At 43.0% G+C, this 20,352-nt stretch overlaps 1 protein-coding gene across 1 annotated transcript in view; it reads right to left on the bottom strand.

The window, feature by feature from the left end:
* Positions 1–12,075: 12,075 nt before the first annotated feature.
* Positions 12,076–20,352, bottom strand: part of SYAP1 (synapse associated protein 1) — a 28,249-nt gene continuing 19,972 nt past the window's right edge. The window contains exons 6-9 of the mRNA XM_082375823.1: positions 17,122–17,270; positions 15,718–15,776; positions 15,126–15,273; positions 12,076–13,008 (exon numbers count right to left, since the gene is read on the bottom strand). Of these exons, the coding sequence (XP_082231949.1) occupies positions 12,881–13,008; positions 15,126–15,273; positions 15,718–15,776; positions 17,122–17,270 (484 nt within the window). The 3' untranslated portion in view covers positions 12,076–12,880. The remainder of the gene's footprint in view (positions 13,009–15,125; positions 15,274–15,717; positions 15,777–17,121; positions 17,271–20,352) is intronic.

The raw sequence follows: 20,352 nt of genomic DNA, 5'->3' as shown, positions 1-20,352 counted from the left end.
ACCAGAAAACTACTAGAGCTAATCAATGAATTTGGTAAGGTTGCAGGATACAAAATTAATGCACAGAAATCACTTGCATTCCTATACATTAAAAACAAAAGATCAGAAAGAGAAATTAAGGAAACAATCCCATTCACCATTGCAACAAAAAGAATAAAATACCTAGGAATAAACCTACCTAAGGAGGTAAAAGACCTGTACTCAGAAAGCTATAAGACACTGATGAAAGAAATCAAAGATGACACAAGCAGATGGAGAGATATACTATGTTCTTGGACTGGAAGAATTAATATTGTGAAAATGACTATACTACCCAAAGCAATCTACAGATTCAATGCAATCCCTATCAAATTACCAATGGCATTTTTTGACAGAACTAGAACAAAACATCTTAAAATTTGTATGGAGACACAAAAGACCCCAAATAGCCAAAGCAGTCTTGAGGGAAAAACATGGAGCTGGAGGAATCAGACTCCCTGGCTTCAGACTCTACTACAAAGCTACAGGAATCAAGACAGTATGGTACTGGCACAAAAACAGAAACATAGATCAATGGAACAAGATAGAAAGCCCAGAGATAAACCCATGCACCTATGGTCAACTTATCTATGACAAACGAGGCAAGGATATACAATGGAGAAAAGACAGTCTCTTCAATAAGTGGTGCTGGGAAAACTGGACAGCTACATGTAAAAGAATGAAATTAGAACACTCCCTAACACCATACACAAAAATAAACTCAAAATGGATTCGAGACCTAAATGTAAGACTGGACACTATAAAACTCTTAGAGGAAAACATAGGAAGAACACTCTTTGACATAAACCACAGCAAGATCCTTTTTGACCCACCTCCTAGAGAAATGGAAATAAGAACAAAAATAAACAAATGGGACCTAAAGAAACTATAAATAAAACGAAAAGACAACCCTCAGAATGGGAGAAAATATTTGGAAATGAATCAATGGACAAAGGATTAATCTCCAAAATATATAAAAAGCTCATGCAGCTCAATATTAAAAAAACAAACAACCCAATCAAAAAATGGGCAGAAAACCTAAATAGACATTTCTCCAAAGAAGACATAAAGATGGCCAAGAAGCACATGAAAAGCTGCTCAACATCACTAATTATAAGAAAAATGCAAATCAAAACTACAATGAGGTATCACCTCACACCAGTCAGAATGGCCATCATCAAAAAATCTACAAACAACAAATGCTGGAGAGGGTGTGGAGAAAAGGGAACCCTCTTGCACTGTTGGTGGGAATGTAAATTGATACAGCCACTACGGAGAAGAGTATGGAGGTTCCTTAAAAAACTAAAAATAGAATTACCATATGACCCAGCAATCCCACTATTGGGCATATACCCAGAGAAAACCATAATTCAAAAAGACACATGCACCCCAATGTTCTTTGCAGCACTATTTACAATAGCTATGTCATTGAAGCAACCTAAATTCCCATGGACAGACAAATGGATAAAGAAGATGTGGTACATATATACAATGGAATATTACTCAGGCATAAAAAGAACAAAATTGGGGCATTTGTAGAGACGTGGATGGACCTAGAGAGTGTCATACAGAGTGAAGTAAGTCAGACAGAGGAAAAACAAATATTGTATATTATTTTATTTTATTTTATTTATTGTTTTTGGCTACGTTGGGTCTTTGCTGCTGTGCATGGGCTTTCTCTAGTTGTGGGGAGCAGGGGCTACTATTTGTTGCAGTGCGTGGGCTTCTCATTGCGGTGGCTTCTCTTGTTGTGGAGCACTGGCTCTAGGCGCACGAGCTTCTCCTGGGCTCTAGTGTGCAGGCTCAGTAGTTGTGGCACACGGGCTTAGTTGCTCCACGGCATATGAGATCTTCCCGGACCAGGGCTTGAACCCGTGTCCCCTGCATTGACAGGCAGATTCTTAACCACTGCACCACAAGGGAAGCCCCAAATATCGTATATTAACACATATATGAGGAATCTAGAAAAATGGTACAGATGAACCGGTTTGTAAGGCAGAAATAGAGACACCGATGTAGAGAACAAAGGTATGGACACCAAGGGGGGAAAGTGGGGGGTGCGGATGAATTGGGAGATTGGGATTGACATATATACACTAATATGTATAAAATATTGGATATCTAATAAGAACCTGGTGGCGCAGTGGTTAAGAATCCACCTGCCATCTGCATAGCACAGGGAGATCAGCTCAGTGCTTTGTGACCACCTAGAGGGGTGGGATAGGGAGGGTGGGAGGGAGATGCAAGAGGGAGGAGATATGGGGATATATATATATATATATATATATATATACGTATAGCTGATTCACTTTGTTATACAGCAGAAACTAACAGAACATTGTAAAGCAATTATACTTCAATAAAGATGTAAAAAATAATAATTAAAACAAAAAAAAGAATCCGCCTGCCAAAGCAGGGGACACGGCTTCGATCCCTGGCTCAGGAAGATCCCACACACCACGGAGCAACTAAGCCAGTGTACCACAACTACTGAGCCTGCGCTCTAGAGCCCATGAGCCACTATTGAAGCCCGCACGACTGGAGCCCGTGCTCTGCAACAAGAGAAGCCACTGCAGTGAGAAGCCCGTGCACCGCAACCTGCTCACTGCAACTAGAGAAAGCCCACGCACAGCAACCAAGACCCAACGCAGCCAAAAATAAATAAATAAATTAATTAATTAAAAAAAATTCTCCTGGGATGATAAAATATAGATACCAGGCCCCCTTCCAAGATCTAGTTTGGAGAAGATTGGCATCTTTAGGGATATCTGTCTTCCCATCCATGAATGTAGTATATCTTTCCTTTATTTAGGTGTTGTTTAATATCTCCTTACATTTCATGTGCATCTTTTGTCAGGTTTATTCCTAGCTACCTTATATTTTTTGGTTGCTAATTAAAATCATAAAATGAAAATATTAGAATGAAAGATTTCAGATACACAATAAGCTATAAAGCAAATATAATGAATAACTGTCTGCAGTTGATGCATCAGTCATGTCCTGTCAAAAGAAAACAATAAAAGTTATTTTCACAGAAAAAATTTAATATAAAGAATAGGGGACTTCCCTGGCGGTCCAGTGGTTAAGACTTCGCCTTCCAATGCAGGGGGAATGGGTTCAACCCCTTGTCGAGGAGCTGAGATCCCACATGCTTCACGGCCTAAAAACCAAAACATAAAACAGAAGCAGTATTGTAACAAATTCAGTAAAGACTTTAAAAATGGTCAACATCAAAAAAAAAATCATTATAATATAAAGAATGGTTAACCCATGTATTGGAGAGCTGAAAAGGCAAAAAGGGAACCACCCTAAGGTAGCAATTGCTAGAAACAGCTATGGCTTCTAGAACTGGAGGGAGAAACGGAGAGAGGTTGTTATTATTAAGACTGACAAAAACAACAGGGATTTACTGTAGAGCACAGGGAACTATATTCAATATTTTGAATTCATGGTAATAAACCATAATGGGAAAGAATTGGAAAAAAAGAATTTAGATATATACATATATATGTATAACCGAATCACTTTGCTCTACACCTGAAACTAACACAATATTGTAAATCAACTATAGTCCAATAAAAATTTTTTAAAGCTCATTTTGGCTTCCTTGTTTCTCTGTCTTGGATTTCTGCTATGCTTATTATTCTTTCCTTCTAATTCCTTTATCTTTGCTTATTATGAAATCTTTTTTATTGATTTTCCTTATTTTTTCTGCATACGTCAAACACAAATTTCTGAAAACACAGACGGAAGAAAAGAGTTAAAGAAAGGCATAACGGCCAGTAATATTTTAGTGTAAGCATAATTTTGGTGTAAGCACTTTTCTATGCACATACATGCCCAACGCACACACAGACATTTCTTTTTGGAAGAAAAAGTGTAATATTAAATATAGTTTTGTAGTTGTCTTTTACCTTTCGCTTGATATTATGTTGTGAACCGTGTCTCGTGTCAAATGCAGAGCTCCGACGTTTTCTTAAGCAGTCAACAAAATCCTTTACCCCAAAGAAATCACACGCAGAGTCTCGAGGAGCAGAAGAGATGTAGTCAGGGTCCCGGGAAGCGGGCTTCGGCCGGCCGAGGTCGGGCAAGAATCTCGGGGGGGGGGGGGGGGGCGGGACTCAGCGTTCATTTGCATAACCGGGATCAAATGCAAACAATATATTTTCAAGTTAAAGCCATAGATTTCCTTTAAACCTATTATTTCAAAGAATGAGACTTCAGTCACTTAACTGGAAAAAAGTGTTGCAAGTTCTTGACCCGAGCTTACGTTCGCCCTCACTGTACAAGGGGGTACGATCTCCTTAGCATTGTCTCTGCAGGCGGCCAGAGATATCCATCCTCTTGCTCCTCGTTAGGGGGCTTGAGTCTCTTGTTTTCTCCTTAAGGTTTGCCTGAGGAGAGAGGGGAGGTTCGGCACCACGTGCAATTTTTGGAGGCCTTGTGTTAGTGAACAAGGCTGAGATGTGTGTGGAAAAAAAATAGACTTACCAAAGAAGGAGCTTAACTGCGCTTGTGCCTCATGGCTCTTTACACTCCGGGAGATGTTGTTTTTCCGTGGCGTGTGGGAGGTTTTGTGTAATGTTTGGGAAGGTTATTTTTCTAACCCTGCCGTGTTCCTGCTGGTTTGCGTGGTGTTTAATCTTCATAGTCTGACTTTTCACCCAGGTTCGCTTTCTTCCCGTGGAAGCTTAGGTAAATAACGTGAGTTCGTTCTTTGTTTTCCTATCGTCTTCGCGCAGGTGAAATGTTTGCCCAGACTCATACGTGTTCTCGCGTTACTTTGTGGAGCTGTTGTTTGGTGTGCCTCTCGGCTCATCACGTGCTGTTTTTTTTCCGTTTCAGGTTGCTAGACGTTCGGCTGGAGTGCAGCCTGAGGCCCTCAGCACCCTCTTAGGGATGTTCTTGCACGTCGCACCTCCTTGGACGTGGCACGTAGCCCTCGAATTGATCTTCCGTTTTACCGAAACGCTGGTAATTTTCTTCCCGAGTCCTCATATCATTTCGGAGTCCGTAGGAGAAGAATTGATCAAAGTATATATTTCACTTTCCGTTTCTGTAATGCCAATTTTTGTTTTTTTGTCCAGAGAGATTGTACCAGTGTCCACAGGCCAGCACTATATCCACATTACGTTGTTTCACATGCTGAGCAAGTCTTGCTGTTTTCAGGCTTTTACAATTAAAAAAAAAAAATTATTTATTTATTTTTGGCTGTGTTGGGTTTTCGTTGCGGTGCGCGGTCTTCTCCTGGCGGTGGCATCTCTTGTTGCGGAGCTCGGGCTCCAGGCGCGCGGGCTTCAGTCGTTGTGGCACACAGGCTTAGTTGCTCCGGAGCATGTGGCATCTTCCCAGAGCAGGGCCCCAACCCGTGTCCCTTGCGCTGGCAGGTGCATTCTGAAGCACTGCGCCCCCAGGGAAGTCCGTCAGGCTTTTTACAATTTTTGACCGGCTGGTAGGTATGAAATCCATCGTTTAAAGCGTTGGCATTGAATTGCACTGTGTGGATGAGCCATCACTTGTTCAAATCAAGATTCCGGTGCAGGGCATGTAGATAGTCTCCAATTTTTCTATTTTATAATCAAAGCAGTGGTTGTCCAATTACTTCCTTAGAATAAATTCCAGGAGTGGAAATGCTGGACTTAATGTTCCACACATTAAAATTTTTGATCCATATTACCCAGCTGCCATTCGGAAAGCTTGTACAACTTTATATTCCCAACTACAGTGCTTGCATGCCTTTTCTCCCACACCCATTTCAAAAGCAGCTTTAAAAAAAGAAAAATCTAAGTGATGTATATACCTAATTTTAAAGGTCAAATGACACAAGGCTTTCAGAAGAGCAAAACCCCGAACTGCTTTTCCCCATCCCAATTCCCACTTCCCAGAAACCACCCTTTTACATCCTGAGCAGTTTCGTCTGTTTGCTTCTGTATCTCAGAATACGCTTATACTGCTCTTTCTTCATTTTGTTTTAAACTGTGGCAGACACTGCTAGTTGCCCACCCTGATACCAACATCTTCCTCAGCCTTCAGAGGTAGCTCAGAATTCCTGAGCCTTTCCAGGGTTCTGAAGCACTAAAACATCCTGGTCACCACCTGGCTGCTGTTAGCTGCTCTCATGTTTTCGGGGGTTTTTTTTTTTTGATAATAAATTTTGTTCATTTATCTATCTATCCATTTATTTATTTATTTTTGGCTGCATTGGGTCTTCGTTGCTGTGCGCGGGCTTCCTCTCGTTGCGGTGAGCGGGGGCTACTCTTGGTTGCGGCGCGCGGGCTTCTCACTGCAGTGGCTTCTCTTGTTGCGTGCAGAGCACAGGCTCTAGGCGCGCGGGCTTCAGTAGTTGTGGCTCGCGGGCTCTAGAGCACAGGCTCAGTAGTTGTGGCGCACGGGCTTGGTTGCTCTGGGGCCTGTGGGATCTTCCCGGACCAGGGCTCGAACCCGAGTCCCCTGCATTGGCAGGCGGATTCTTAACCACTGCGCCACCAGGGAAGCCCTGCTCTCCCCCTTTTGTCAATATGAACGTATATCTTTTCTGTTTATTCCTTTACTGTCATTTAGTGGGGTTTTGTGGATGCCGTGGAGATAAATGGATGTATTTAATCTACCATTTACAACCTGACATCCCAAGGTAGTGTAGATTTTATTTTTTATTATTATGATTTTTTTTTTTTGGCCCCGCCGCCCAGCTTGCGGGATCTCAGTTCCCCAACGAGGGATGGAACCCTTGCCCCCTGAAGTGGAAGCTCAGGGTCCCAACCACCGGACGGCCAGGGAATTCCCGATACTGTAGATTTTAGAAAATGGAAAAGAAACCCTTTGAAAACGATAAGAATAGTATCCGTCTTACAAAGGCCCCTCTGAAAATAGGATAACATTTGGGACACGGGATGGACCTTAAACAACATGCAATCCCACCCTTTTATTTTTAGAAGGAAGCAGCCGAGCGCCGCCTAGTGGAGCATGCTGCCCAAGCCAATCTGACTTGTCCCTCGAGCCTCTTTGGCCTGGGCCCCGAGCTTCACAATCCTGGCGGTCCACCAAAGGACTCGGGGAGTTTCTAAACATCCCATGCCCAGGACTCCACCCTGGGCCAGTTAAATGATTCTCTCAGGGTGTGGGGATTGGGCATCAGCATTTTTTAAGCCCTCAAGTGGTTCTCAAGTGCAGGATCACTGCCCTAGGCCAAGAAACTCGCTGATTTAGTAGCCCATTTGTAACAGCATGGTAATATTTGGACAGTAGGACGTCCAGCCCGTGCTCTTGTTATCCAATTACTTTTGTGTGCTGTCCAGATTCTGAATGGTGTCTATTTTCATGCCTTAATGTCACAAGCCTGTATTCTGTTAATTTGATTAACAAAGAACACTTCACGCTGATTTTGCTGGCGGCATTAATATCGCATTCTCGTGGGCCACACTCCTTTAGTTGAGGCATACGATTTAGCTTAGTCCTCACATCACATTTATACCCTGCAGTAAGTCTGCATGAGAGAGTGAAAACTGTCAGGCGTTGCGGCCACTTTTCTGTATCTGGATTTTTGCATTGTCGGAGTGCAGTAATGGCAGAGAATATTATGCACTTAACGGCTATTATTGTGATTATAAAGTGGATACTTCAGTCGTAGTCACCAAGATCCTCCATGATCTAATATCTCTATTTATTCAGCCACAGGCTGGGTTCCCCACCCACCCCCACCCCACCCCCCGCACACCCAGCGTTAATGAGAACAGGCTTAATTCCTAGAGGGGCTCGTCAGCCCTGCTGAGGTTTAGCTCTAGCCTGCAGAAAGCATAGTCACCACTCATCATGGTTATCAGAGAAAAACGAGATGGATCCGTTTATATCATCACTACTGGAGGAGGGGAAAATCCAACAGGTTTAGAGTAAAGGATGTGCTGAAGGGATTCTCTGACGGCCCAGTGGTTAGGACTCCTCGCTTTCACTGCGGATGGCGCGGGTTCGATCCCTGGTCGGGGAACTAAGATTCATCTGGCAAGCCGCGGGTCCAAAAAAAGAAAAAAAGAAAGAAAAGAAAAAAAGACGTGCGACTAGGTTACAATGATTTTTTATAACGTAAGACAAGCCACTGAATTTGAGAAGTCTACAGTGAAAGTAAAATGCGTTCTTAAAACTCAACACTATCTCAAGGCAGTTTTAATTCTAACGATAGGGTCCTACAGGTCCTCTTTACCAGAAGAAAATTTTTTGTTTTCAGGAAAAATCATTAAACCTTACCACTAAAAGTGAGATTTATTTATTTAGAACAAAGTGTAATACAGTGTTTCATGTTGGAAAGAAATCAGGATTCACGGAATAAATGCTATAAAAAGTTGTAGTTTGGGGCTTCCCTGGTGGCGCAGTGGTTGAGAATCTGCCTGCCAATGCAGGAGACACGGGTTCGAGCCCTGGTCTGGGAAGATCCCACATGCCGCGGAGCAACTAAGCCCGTGAGCCACAACTACTGAGCCTGCGCGTCTGGAGCCTGTGCTCCGCAACAAGAGAGGCCACGACAGTGAAAGGCCCGCGCACCGCGATGAAGAGTGGCCCCCGCTTGCCACAACTAGAGAAAGCCCTCGCACAGAAACGAAGACCCAACACAGCCAAAAATAAATACATAAATGTAAAAAATAATCTGTTAAAATATATATATATAAAAAAAAAAAAAAGTTGTAGTTTAACAACTGAAATCATAAATGACTTTATCTAAACAAATCCCCAGTGTGAAGTTCAGGTAACCAATTTGATCTGTGAGAAATACATAACTGCATGTGGTTAAAGCTTCATGAATATACATTTGTCATCTGCCATAACTTATTAGTTTTCCAAGCATCATCTTTGGGGGTATTGTAACATGCCTTTTGTAATTTTATTTTCTTCATAGCAACGTAGTCTGATACTTTAATGAAGTAATCATTCATTAAAATAGTCTGTCTTCTCCCAATGAGACTGATTATATAAACTATATCAAAATTTCTACCACTTATAGTTTTTAAAACTGAAAAATAAATTTGTTAAAATTGAATGCACCTAATTTTCATAGTTGAAAGATGTGTATCTTTACTTAAAAATGGAGGGAAAATCTACCAGAAAGAGCAACCACAGCAAGTAATTCAAATTGTAGAAGCACATTCAGAGTCCTGTTTTTTTATACCAAAAGCATTCAAGGAGGGACTTTCCTGGTGGTGCAGTGGTTAAGAATCCGCCTGCCAATGCAGGGGACACAGGTTCGAGCGTTGGTCCAGGAAAATCCCACGTGCCGCGGAGCAACTAAGCCCGTGTGCCACAACTACTGAGCCTGCGCTCTAAAGCCCGTGAGCCACAACTACTGAGCCCGGTTGACACAACTTCTGAAGCCCGCGCGCCTAGAGCCTGTGCTCCGCAACAAGCAAAGCCACTGCAATGAGAGCCCTGCGCACCACAACAAAGAGTAGCCCCCGATCGCTGCAACTAGAGAAAGCCCGTGCGCAGCAATGAATACCCAATGCAACCAAAAATTAAAAAAAAAAAAAGTCAAGGAGGCAAATAAAAAATTGCAAATTGGATGTAATGGTACGTTTTCTCTTGGTAAACCTTTAAAATGTCCTAAGAATCCTATTTGTAACATTATTTTGATTGTGGAAAACTATCTTATTTACAACAGGGCATCTGAAAGCACAATGAGTACAAATATCTGCTGTATCTCCTAAAAGATAAGCTTCTCTTAATTTTCAGATATTACAAATTGAGACTGCTCATTTTGTGTAAGTTACCACTTCTAAGTATAGGAGATTCTGCCATTGTGACCGAGTCTGCTGCAGGAGCACGCAACCTCCTGAGACTGGCAGGGTCAACTGAGGATTTTTTTTAAATTAATTAACTAATTAATTTATTTATGGCTGTGTTGGGTCCTCGTTTCTGTGTGAGGGCTTTCTCTAGTTGCGGCAAGCGGGGGCCACTCTTCATCGCGGTGCGCGGGCCTCTCACTATCGCGGCCTCTCTTGTTGCGGAGCACAGGCTCCAGACGCGCAGGCTCAGTAGCTGTGGCTCACGGGCCCAGTTGCTCCGCGGCACGTGGGATCTTCCCAGACCAGGGCTCGAACCCGTGTCCCCTGCATTGGCAGGCGGATTCTTAACCACTGCGCCACCAGGGAAGCCCTCAGCTGAGGCTTTTACTTACTTGCTATCAACTGCTGTAATCGCAAATAAATGGATATTATTTCTTGTATAATATTGACTCAATGCACCTAAAATATGCTTTAAAGACTTAGTTTGGTTCGATGCTCTATTAACCTTTTAAACGATTTTTGTTATTTGATTTCATGTGCATAAACACACCATCCATCCATCCTTTTACAGCCTTCGGGGCAGGCACATCAGCCCTGAGGTGCTGCAGGCTTGTGAACACATAACCCAGTTCTCAGAAAGTGGCGCCTCTGCGCTTGGTAGAGCACACACTTTGAAATGTGCTATTAGAAATATCTGATTTAGCAGGCTTATTCATTGTCCCCCTAGGAACTTGGTTCCTCTTAATTTGGCCATGTGGAAAGGGGAGTGGGCAGGGGGTGACAACTGGAACAGCAGAGGCACCTGTAACGCCAACTAGGAAGGCAGTGTCACCTGAGGACGCTAGTGGAAGAGTAAAAAGTAAAAAGCCCCAGAAAATTCTGCTCTCCTGAGTGCATTAGTGCATTGGTGCACCGCCTCTCAAGCCGTGGAGTCCATTCTAACCCCAGGGAATCTTGGCACCGCACAGAGTCTGGGCCAGCAGGTCTGGGGTGGGGCCTGAGACCCTGCATGTCTAAGCCCTTAATTCTTTTCCCCTTTATGAAGCTCCCAGGGCAGGCAGAGGATGAGGGTTCCCGAGCTACACTCTGAGTAGTGAGGTATAATTTCCAGTGTGATGGACTATCTTCATATTTTAACGTTTCATGAAGCTTGTGTTTTTATGCACAGTATATCTTGTTGGATGACCCCTAAGCAAGTAATAAATACTGAGAAATTTCCCACCAAACAAGGTTACAAATTATTTTGCCCTTTAAAAGAATAACACTTCACGGAGTTCCCTGATGGCCTAGTGGTTAGTATTCCAGGCTTTCACTGCTGTGGCCCTGGGTTCAGTCGCTGGTCAGGGAACTGAGATCTTGCAAGCCCCAAGGCATGGCCAAAAAAAGAAAAGAAAAAAAAAGAATAACACTTCAGTTACCTGTATAATTTACAAAAGCAGAACATTTCACCACTGATGGATCCATAAAACTATAGCCTAAATGTATTTTTATGCTGTGTATAAAATCTTACTTTATCCTTTTATTTTCACAGGGCAATACACAATTAGGCAATGAGTATCATGTAAAACTGATAGCAACAACTTAACATATTTCTATTTTCATTTTAGGTTTTTATTTTATTTTTTAACATTCTCTGAAACCTTTCCTTTTTTTATATTTATTCAACACTTATCGTTAAGAATTTTAGTACATATACTAAGAGCCAAATACTGTCATATTCTGATCTGCTTACATCTAGGATTTTTAACTACTTAAAAACATTTAACATATTTCTTTCCCTCCAGCAAACTCTATCAAACTTTTCCCTTCAATAGGATTCTTTCAGAAGTTGCCAGACACCACCTCTGAGCTCTAACTCAGTAATCAGCAACTGCGGCACCACAAGTGGAAATCTCTTGATAATAGGGTCAGTGGTTTCATCGAATACAACACAAGTGATCCTAGCTGAGGAAGCCTGGCTTCTTCACAGGAGCATATCCCAAACTACAAACCTAAGCACCCAATTCTCTTGTTGACTACATCTTTGCCAGAGGACCATAGACTAATTTTTATGGGATCAAGAATATAAATAAGTACATGTTCCCTATAAGAACTGTCTTAATTCTACTCCCCTTTATGAAATAAAGGCTCTTTGAAAAATCCGAAAGGTTCGGGGAGCAAACGCCGTGTTCTGATGTTCAGCCATCTGTCCTTTTCAAGTAACCACGTTCTATGAACGGTCGTGCTGCTACAGCAGAATGCAGGCAGGATTGATCAATGAAGTTCCAAAAGTTGTATTCAGAGAACACGATTTTATAAAGACTGACAGTTTAATTAAGACAAAAAAAGCGAAAACATTCATATGTGGTGACGATTTAAACAACATGAGACTTTAAGGTGAACAGCCTTCTGACAGTCATCAACACTAAAAGGATGAAAGACCCTGCTTTCTACAAAAACCACGATGTGAAATTCAGGAAAACATTATTAAATGTGGCATAGTTTAAAAAAGAAAAAGGCCCCAAAGAAAAACAAATATATTTTTTTTGAGAAACAGTATTTCTCAATGTCAAACTGAGTGATGTTTATATCATTATAATCAACATAATTATTTTATCTTTTGGCTTCCAGATGGAATTTTAGAAAATACTTGCAAGAAAATAGTTCTGAAAGTGCTTCCTCTTAAGTTCTTTGGTACCATTTGGTCATTTTGATAGTTATCAATCCATTAAGTAGGTACTTTAACACATATGTATCAACAAAAATGCAACAAGAAGTACAAATGTTTAGAAAACCACAATTGAAGAATATATTGTATTTTTGACCTCACGGAAAACAGAACTGTAAAATTTTACTTGTGTTTCTGTGACAAAGATGTCTGTACTGACTACAAGAACATCTCTAACTAGATGTAAAGAAATGTTACATAAAACATCCCTTTTTATTAGAATAACTGTCCTATGTACTTTTCCTTAAGTAGAAGAGGCAAGTTTCAGCTTGAAAAAAGGATAATTTTGAATTTCATAAAGTCATACTCTTTTGTGCCTTCTGATTCAGCGAGTGCCAGCATCTAGAATTTAATGTCAGTTGCAGAACGTTAAGGATTATTATTTCAGCTAATTTTCTTCCTGCAGCATTTTCTCTATCTCCTTATCCCAGTTTTCATCTCGTTTCTCTGATTCTGTCACCACTTCGTATTCTTGAAGTTCCTGTTGTAGTTCCTTCTCCCAATCTGCAGAATCCTCTAAAAGAAACAAATGAGAAAAAAAAAAAAAAGATTCTGAATTTTTAATGCCGGTCTTAACAATGCAGTCCACTATAATTACCTGTGTAAGTCCTACTACGGAAATATTTACCGTGTCAGGCTTCAGCACTGTGTATGCTCAGAAAAATTGAACAGATTTTTAACTAATATGATTAGAAAGATAAACTTATTAAATGTAGAAGCAAAGGTATCAGATGTTGTCAGTAAATTTTGCATGTTATTTTTCTTTACCTAGGCCTCTAATTTTCCCTCTATTTAAATGGATAATTGATAATTAATATTTGGTTGCAAATTAATTTTTACCACTACCAATGATGATGATGGTAGCAAAAACAGCTAACATTTCTCGAGCACTCACTCAGCCAGGCCTAGGGCTAAGTGCAGTCTACATATCACTCTTTTCATCCTTAGAACAATACGTGGACCACAGATACAGTTATACACATTTGACAGATGGAGAAATGGAGGCTTATAGGTTAAGTGACTTGCCCAAGGTCACACAGCTTGACAGTGACAGACATACGGATGGAACCACATCTGCAGGGCTCCACAGTCTGTGCTTAGTGGTCTCCCATGAGTGGCAAAAGACACCAGGACCTGAAGTCAGGCAGTCTCTCGCCAAAGCCTGGACCCCCATGTGGGCTCTACCTGAGCTCTCACACTGGTGAGATTTAGAGCTGCAACTTGCCACTTGGACGCTCAATATACGTGTGTATGCAAATACATATGTATAGGATAAGGCATCTGCTATGTTGTGTTATAAAACAGCCAGAAAACAAACCAGCTATTTAAAAAGTAAAAGCTAAAATTCATTTTCATCTTTTAAAAGTAAACCTTAAACTTAGTACCTATAGAGAAAAGAAAAACCAAATGTTTTCAATTTTTTTATAGCAGTGACCATGTTGCGTAGCAAAACACCGATTTCACGAATATTAGGTGCTTACTGGGTGCTAAGAGGTGCTGTAGGGGATAAAAAGACAAGGTGTACCTGCCCTTGAGGAACTTACAATTTAGCTGGGGGGCCAAGACAACTAATATATGAAAGATTAAGTGGTCCAAATTATAAGTAGGGCAGGGATTCAAAGAAAGAATAGCTTGCCTGGAACGGCCAGCCAATGCCACGCGAATCCTGACCAGGCTTCCTTCCAGTCTCCGTGGGCTCTCTGCTGCTAGTTGTCACCAGCAAGAAGGGAAGCAGGGCACAGTCTGCTCGAGCTACTGCCTGCTGCACGTGGGGCGCGTGCCCGCCTTCCTTCCGCGGTGGCCAGCAGCCATCATATCAGAAAATAGATGGGGTATGAGGGGTCTGGGGGGAGCGAGCCCAGATTTTCACTTCCCCACTCGCTTCTCTTTCCCCCACCAGCCGCTTTCCCCAGCAGCTCTCTCCTGCGGAGTCCCTCTGCAGTGTGCAGTGTGCACGTGGGCAGGCGGTTCACCTCTGGGAGGTCAGCTTTCTCACCAGTGCTTTCTGCACAACAGTGGGAACAGCTGGCTTCCGCGATGGTAAGTCTCTGAAGGCTTCATGAATGACGATTAACCCAAGCCTTTGCTTGTCATCTAGTAGAAAGCCAGTAATTTGTCCTGATGTGCCAAAGAACGCAGCCCCATCACTTGCACTTTTTTTCTAAATTACCTTAGTTTTTAAGCTAATTTGGTTTTTTAAAGGCAGCCTACTCCTTCCCAGAAGCGATGTGCTAGCGGCACACAGCAGCTGGGAAAAGAGTCTTCTACCTACAGTATAAGCCCCAGCAGGACGCAGCTTTGAAAGCAGAAGGCCGGAGGGCAGCATCTCCACGTGAAGGGGTGCGCTTGCTTTCTTGCCCGCTCCTGGCCATGTGTCCTCAGGGCTGAGATGCCTTGGAAGACTCACTTAACCTCTCTGGGTCTGTTTCTCCTTTCTATGCCTCTGTGCTTAGAAGGGCAGAGGGACAGGAGATGAGGTCATGTGTGCTAGAATCCACCTTCTAGTGGGGAACAGAGAAGCGGTTTTGATGCAAAAGTTACGACACAGTTTTGTGTATCTGCTCCAGAATAACAATTTTCTACGGTCAGCTTCGGCACTGGGGACAAGGACGGTGATGCCGTTGGCTTTGTACCTTCCAGTGCGACTGTCTCCTCCTCTTTTTTGTCCAGCACCAGCTGCTTCATTTCCTTCCTCAGATCCTCCTGATCGAAGTTACAGGAATCAAAGGCGTCACTGACAAACTCAGAAACACCCGGGCTGGTAGAAATCTCCTCTTCATCCTGAAATGCAACAAATGAGCTCTGGAAGTGGTTTTTGAAGTGACATATAGAGACTAGAGCTCGTGTTTATGGTCATCTCACAATTTAATGCAGCCTCATTCCCTTCCTCTGCTAGTCGGATGGTCGCTGCTCTCCACCTCCTAACCCGCACACTGGCTCGGTAACCACATGAGCTACCACCTGAATCTCTACGCTCATTCATGGTCTGGATCACTCCAATCGTTCTGTCCCATCCCCGACGAGCACATCTTGAACTACTGATGCCAGGGAATCGTCTCATGTCTCAGCTGTAGGTCCTTAACTCTTCAAGTACCGGACCCCTCTTCTTCAGAACAGATAAGACCCATATTCATAAGTAGTTTTGAAATGGTATCTGAGATAGTCAACACAGAGTTACTTCATTTCCAGACATCAACTACTAGGTATAATGTAAAACTGTATTACCTCTTGAGTTTTAAGTTGAGGTTTGATTACAACAGGTGGTGTTTTGGGCCGTACTGCCTCTAAGAAGTGAGAATAAAAGAGACAAGAATTGCTTGATTCAATTCTGAATACATATTATAATAACAACTAAATTATCCACAAGCATGATCATACTAAATAATTTACAGAAATTAGCTTTTAGTGTTATGCTTTCCGTTTTTCTGCAGTAAGAACTACCCAGATGAAACCATCTCAGCCTCTTTCTTTTGAGGATCTTTTTAATATATATCATCATATTCAATACCCCTTATGTAAGATTTCCAGCAGGAAATAAATTTTGACTTCAGTGTTAGCAAAATGCATTGAAGAACAGTTCTGCTCTTTCTTTTAGGATAATGAGAATGAAGTTATTTATCAAGTTTTCCTTTTCTCACAAAGTAAAATGTAACGCTCAGGCACAGTAGCTCCTCTTTCTCACAGGCTGCATTTTCTATCTTCTCAACCTTACCACACATACAGTCTTTACTGAATCCTGTCTTAAGCCCATCTTGATACATGGGCAGTATTGGGTAAAATGGCATTTTCCAATAAAAGTAATAAAGAAGGAATACTAAAGAATGAGAGACAACTGGGATTCATATTAACATCTATATGCAAAATGCCAAATGGTACTGTGTAGAGCAGATTCATTACATTCCTCTGACCCTAAATGCAGTGTCAGGTACCTTCCTAGTGGTCCGTACAACCTGTGCCTTAGGACACAATGTTTTGTGTAATCATGTAAAATTCCAAGAACGGATAAGTCTCCATTTATAACGGGTACCTATACACAGCAGGTGTTCATTAAACGTTAAAAATGTGACACAAAATACATATCTTATTTCAATTGTTATTATAGGTATTAAATCACTGCCGATATTATAAACCACTTTCCCCAGAAACCAGGGGTAAAGCTGTCAGAATAAGGAAGAGTCACATGTGTAGCTGACCGGTGTCTAGCTCCAGGCTGGATATCTTAGCTCTGTTCTACAGACGGGAGCACTGCGGAAATGAGCAGGCTGAATGGAAGACGGAGAAGCGAAGAAGAGCAGGGAACTGAGTCAGCGGAGAACAGAAGGTATAAAAAGCGCAAGGAAAGAGATGGGAAGATGACTGGTGACGGGAGGGAGAAATAAAAAACCCGAAGAACGAGAAAAAGACAGCAAAGTGAAAGAAAGGTGGGGGAAGACGGTGAGCAGGGTCAGAGAGAGGGCAACAAGGGAAGAATGAGCATTTTATCTGGAAAGAAAAGAACTTTCCCTAAGATGACGATGACATTTCTGGTATATACACGATGACAAGCTCATGAGAGTCTCTAAATGAAGACTATTTTAAAAGTAACTCCTTTGTTTTTTTCCCGCAGAGTGACGTCTTCTCTGAATATACCTGTCAGTGGCAACTCATCCTCTCTGCCGTGGCTCTTCTCCTCCTTCCCGGCAGCCTGCTGCTGGGCCGCCAGAGCCGTGAGCTGGGCTGACTGCTTAATCAGGGAGACGCGGTAAAAGTAGTTCCTCCAAAACACTTCTTCCTTCACACTTTCAAAGACAAACAACAAGGCGTTTGAGAAGGCATGCATAAAGTGTGTGCAGGGTTTAGCTGTTGCAGTGGAGATGGGAATAGGTGACTTTTAGGGACATTTTCGAATCTGAATGAGGCTCAAACGAAATTCTCATTTGCTTTTGAATTGAAAGCTGAATAACAGGATAAAGAGAATAGCTATCTTCTCCACAGCAGCAAAAGACAAGTTTATAGAACACCAACGAAACCTCAGTGTTTCTTGGTATTTTAATACCAACACTGCCCTCAGCAGAAGAAAACAGGGTACTGCTGTCAAAGCACCATGAGCAACCTGGGAGACGGAAGCAGAGCCAGGGCTCCAGCTGTTTGCTGTTTAGCGAAGGATTAAACGCTTTCAAGCAGTGAGAATAAAGTATTGTGGGTGTTGCTCCTCATGAGAGGAAATGTTTGGTAGCTTGCAAATAACTAGCAATCAGTAACAGTTAGCAATGAGGTGGAAGATGGCTGATAAAAAAAAAGACTGAAGTGCAGTTCAACCTGAGAACTCTCAGTGGTTCTCAAACTTGGCTGCACATTAGAGGCACCTGGGGTGGGGCGTTGGTGCCCAAGAGGTGTAAGGTAAGTATCCATACCGGGGTGGCCTGGAATGGAGAGTGAGAGCCTGAGCAGAGAGAGGAGGGTGTCTAAGCTCGGGGGTGGGTGGTGGTGAAAAAGGAAGATTGGTCACTCGCAAGGGGATTGATTGCTTAAGTAAAAATATTAAGGATAGTGGAAACCAGGTTTCTCACCATCAGAAAAGGGAGTTACAATCATGGAAAGGGAAAACTCTAGAATGATCCCTGTTGTGAAGTATCACTGTGAACACATGGCTTTCATTTGAGAGAGATGCAAACAAGTCCATGTGTGTGTATATGAGCACACTAGCTCTGTCCACTCAGTGGGCCAAGGAGTAGTGACACCCCAATAACCATGAGCATGCCTAATGCTTAGACCTTGGTTTCTAAACACCACTTTCCACTAAAAGGAACCAGAACTCCTTGGATAAATGGCCAATTCTAGGGTTACAGCAGGGGAAGAACAAGGTGAGCCTGGAGGACTATCTCATGCCAGAAAGGAAGTGCTCAAAAAATGATAGGGAGACTTCCCTGGTGGCGCAGTGGTTAAGAATCCGCCTGCCAATGCAGGAGACATGGGTTCAAGCCCTGGTCCAGGAAGATTCCACATGCCGCGGAGCAACTAAGCCTGTGCGCCACAACTACTGAGCCTGCGCTCTAGAGCCCACGAGCCACAGCTACTGAGCCCATGTGCCACAGCTACCGAAGCCCGTGCACCTAGAGCCCGTGCTCTGCAACAAGAGAAGCCACCGCAATGAGAAGCCTGCACACTGCAACGAAGAGTAGCCCCCGCTCGCTGCAACTGGAGAAAAGCCCACACGCAGCAACGAAGACCCAACACAGCCAAAAATAAATAAATAAATAAATAAATAGATAAATAGATAAATAAATAAATAAATTAAAAAAAAAAAAAAGAATCCGCCTGCCAATGCAGGGGACGTGGGTTCAAGCCCTGGTCCTGGAAGATCCCACATGCCGTGGAGCAACTAAGCCCGCGAGCCACAACTACTGAGCCCACGCACCACAACTACTGAAGCCCGCACGCCTAGAGCCCGAGCTCCGCAATGAGAAGCCACTGCCATGAGAAGCCTGCGCACCGCAACAAAGAGTAGCCCCCGCTCGCCGCAACTAGAGAAAGCCCGTACGCAGCAACGAAGACCCAATGCAGCCAAAAATAAATAAATAAAATAAATAAATTTAAAAAAAGAAAAGAGAAAAAATGTCCCAAATGATAAAGGTTGTACTTCTGTATGTCAGGAAGGAAAAGTCCAGAAGTCTTATATTTGTATGTGATGGCTCATTTTTGTTTTGTTTTAATATGGAAATTTCAACAAAACAAAAGTAGAGAGACTAGAACAATGAACCCTCATGTACCTGTGACCTAACTTCAACACTTACCAGCATTCTGCCAACCACGTTTCAAAATCTATGCCCCTCTCCCCTGCATAAATGCTTTTCTTTGGGTGGGGTTGGAATATTTTAAGGCAATGCCAGGCATCATGTCCTTTCATCCATAAATACTTCAGTAAATATTCCTAACAGATAAAGACTCATAAAAAATAACCCTAATTTCTAAATCTTCCCTAACAGAATAAGCAGTAGGAAACTGGAATTATATTACTCAATGGGCAGTTTTCGTAGCTGGTGACAAAACAAAAATACTGTTTGTCAAATATCAATTCTCCAAAGCTTAAAAGAAATCTAAAATTACTGTCAGCAGCGAGAGGGAGTGCAGAATTGGCAATAACCAAAACTACATGCCTGCCACGAGCACCCCAGGCCACACGTCTGAGCGCCTCAGGATCTCTGGACAGTCCTGAGAAGCCGGCAGAGAGCCCAACGTGTGGCTTGGGGTGATTCGAATGGTCTTTGAGTTGCGGGAGCGCATCTGACCCCAGAGCTTTGCCACTCTTCTCTCAAAGGCAGCCCGTGGGGGCAGGAGGCACCGGGCGGCTCTGAAGGCTGGTGCCGAGGCCCCAAGGAGCGGTGAGAGAGCCAGGGACTGAACTGCACAGCAGAGACCAGGAGCCCAGGGCTCTGCACTCAGGGACAGTCGGTACAGCTGAGAACGGGGGCACATGGCTGTACTGAAGCCGCAGGGCTCAGGCTCTCCCCGTTGTTTGGCCTACAGCCAGGCTGGAGGCCGAGGAGTCCTCTGGGGGAAGCCACCCGGCTCAGGGCTACTGAGCCGCCCTGCCCAAATGGGGAGCACACAGTCCCAAAGGATGGGTAAGAAAAGCCTGCAGCATGAACCACAGAGCCCAAATCCAAGATGCAGGGAAAGAGCATAGCGAAAAGGGTATCTCAAGAAAGCCAGACTTCATGTCCTCAGAGAACAGTAAGATACTGCATCATACAACAAGAAGAGAGTCATAAAACAGGAACAGTCACGGAACACCAAAGACCGCTGACTTTAAAAATGGGGCAGATTCAAAAGAAGGCACTGGAATTAGAAAAGGTGAGGAAGAACCCATGGTGGCAGAGG

Source organism: Balaenoptera borealis (assembly GCF_965194805.1).
Source record: "Balaenoptera borealis genome assembly, chromosome: X".
Lineage (NCBI taxonomy): Eukaryota > Metazoa > Chordata > Mammalia > Artiodactyla > Balaenopteridae > Balaenoptera > Balaenoptera borealis.
The sequence above is the reverse complement of the archived record's forward strand: the minus strand, read 5'-3'. Positions and strand labels throughout refer to the sequence as shown.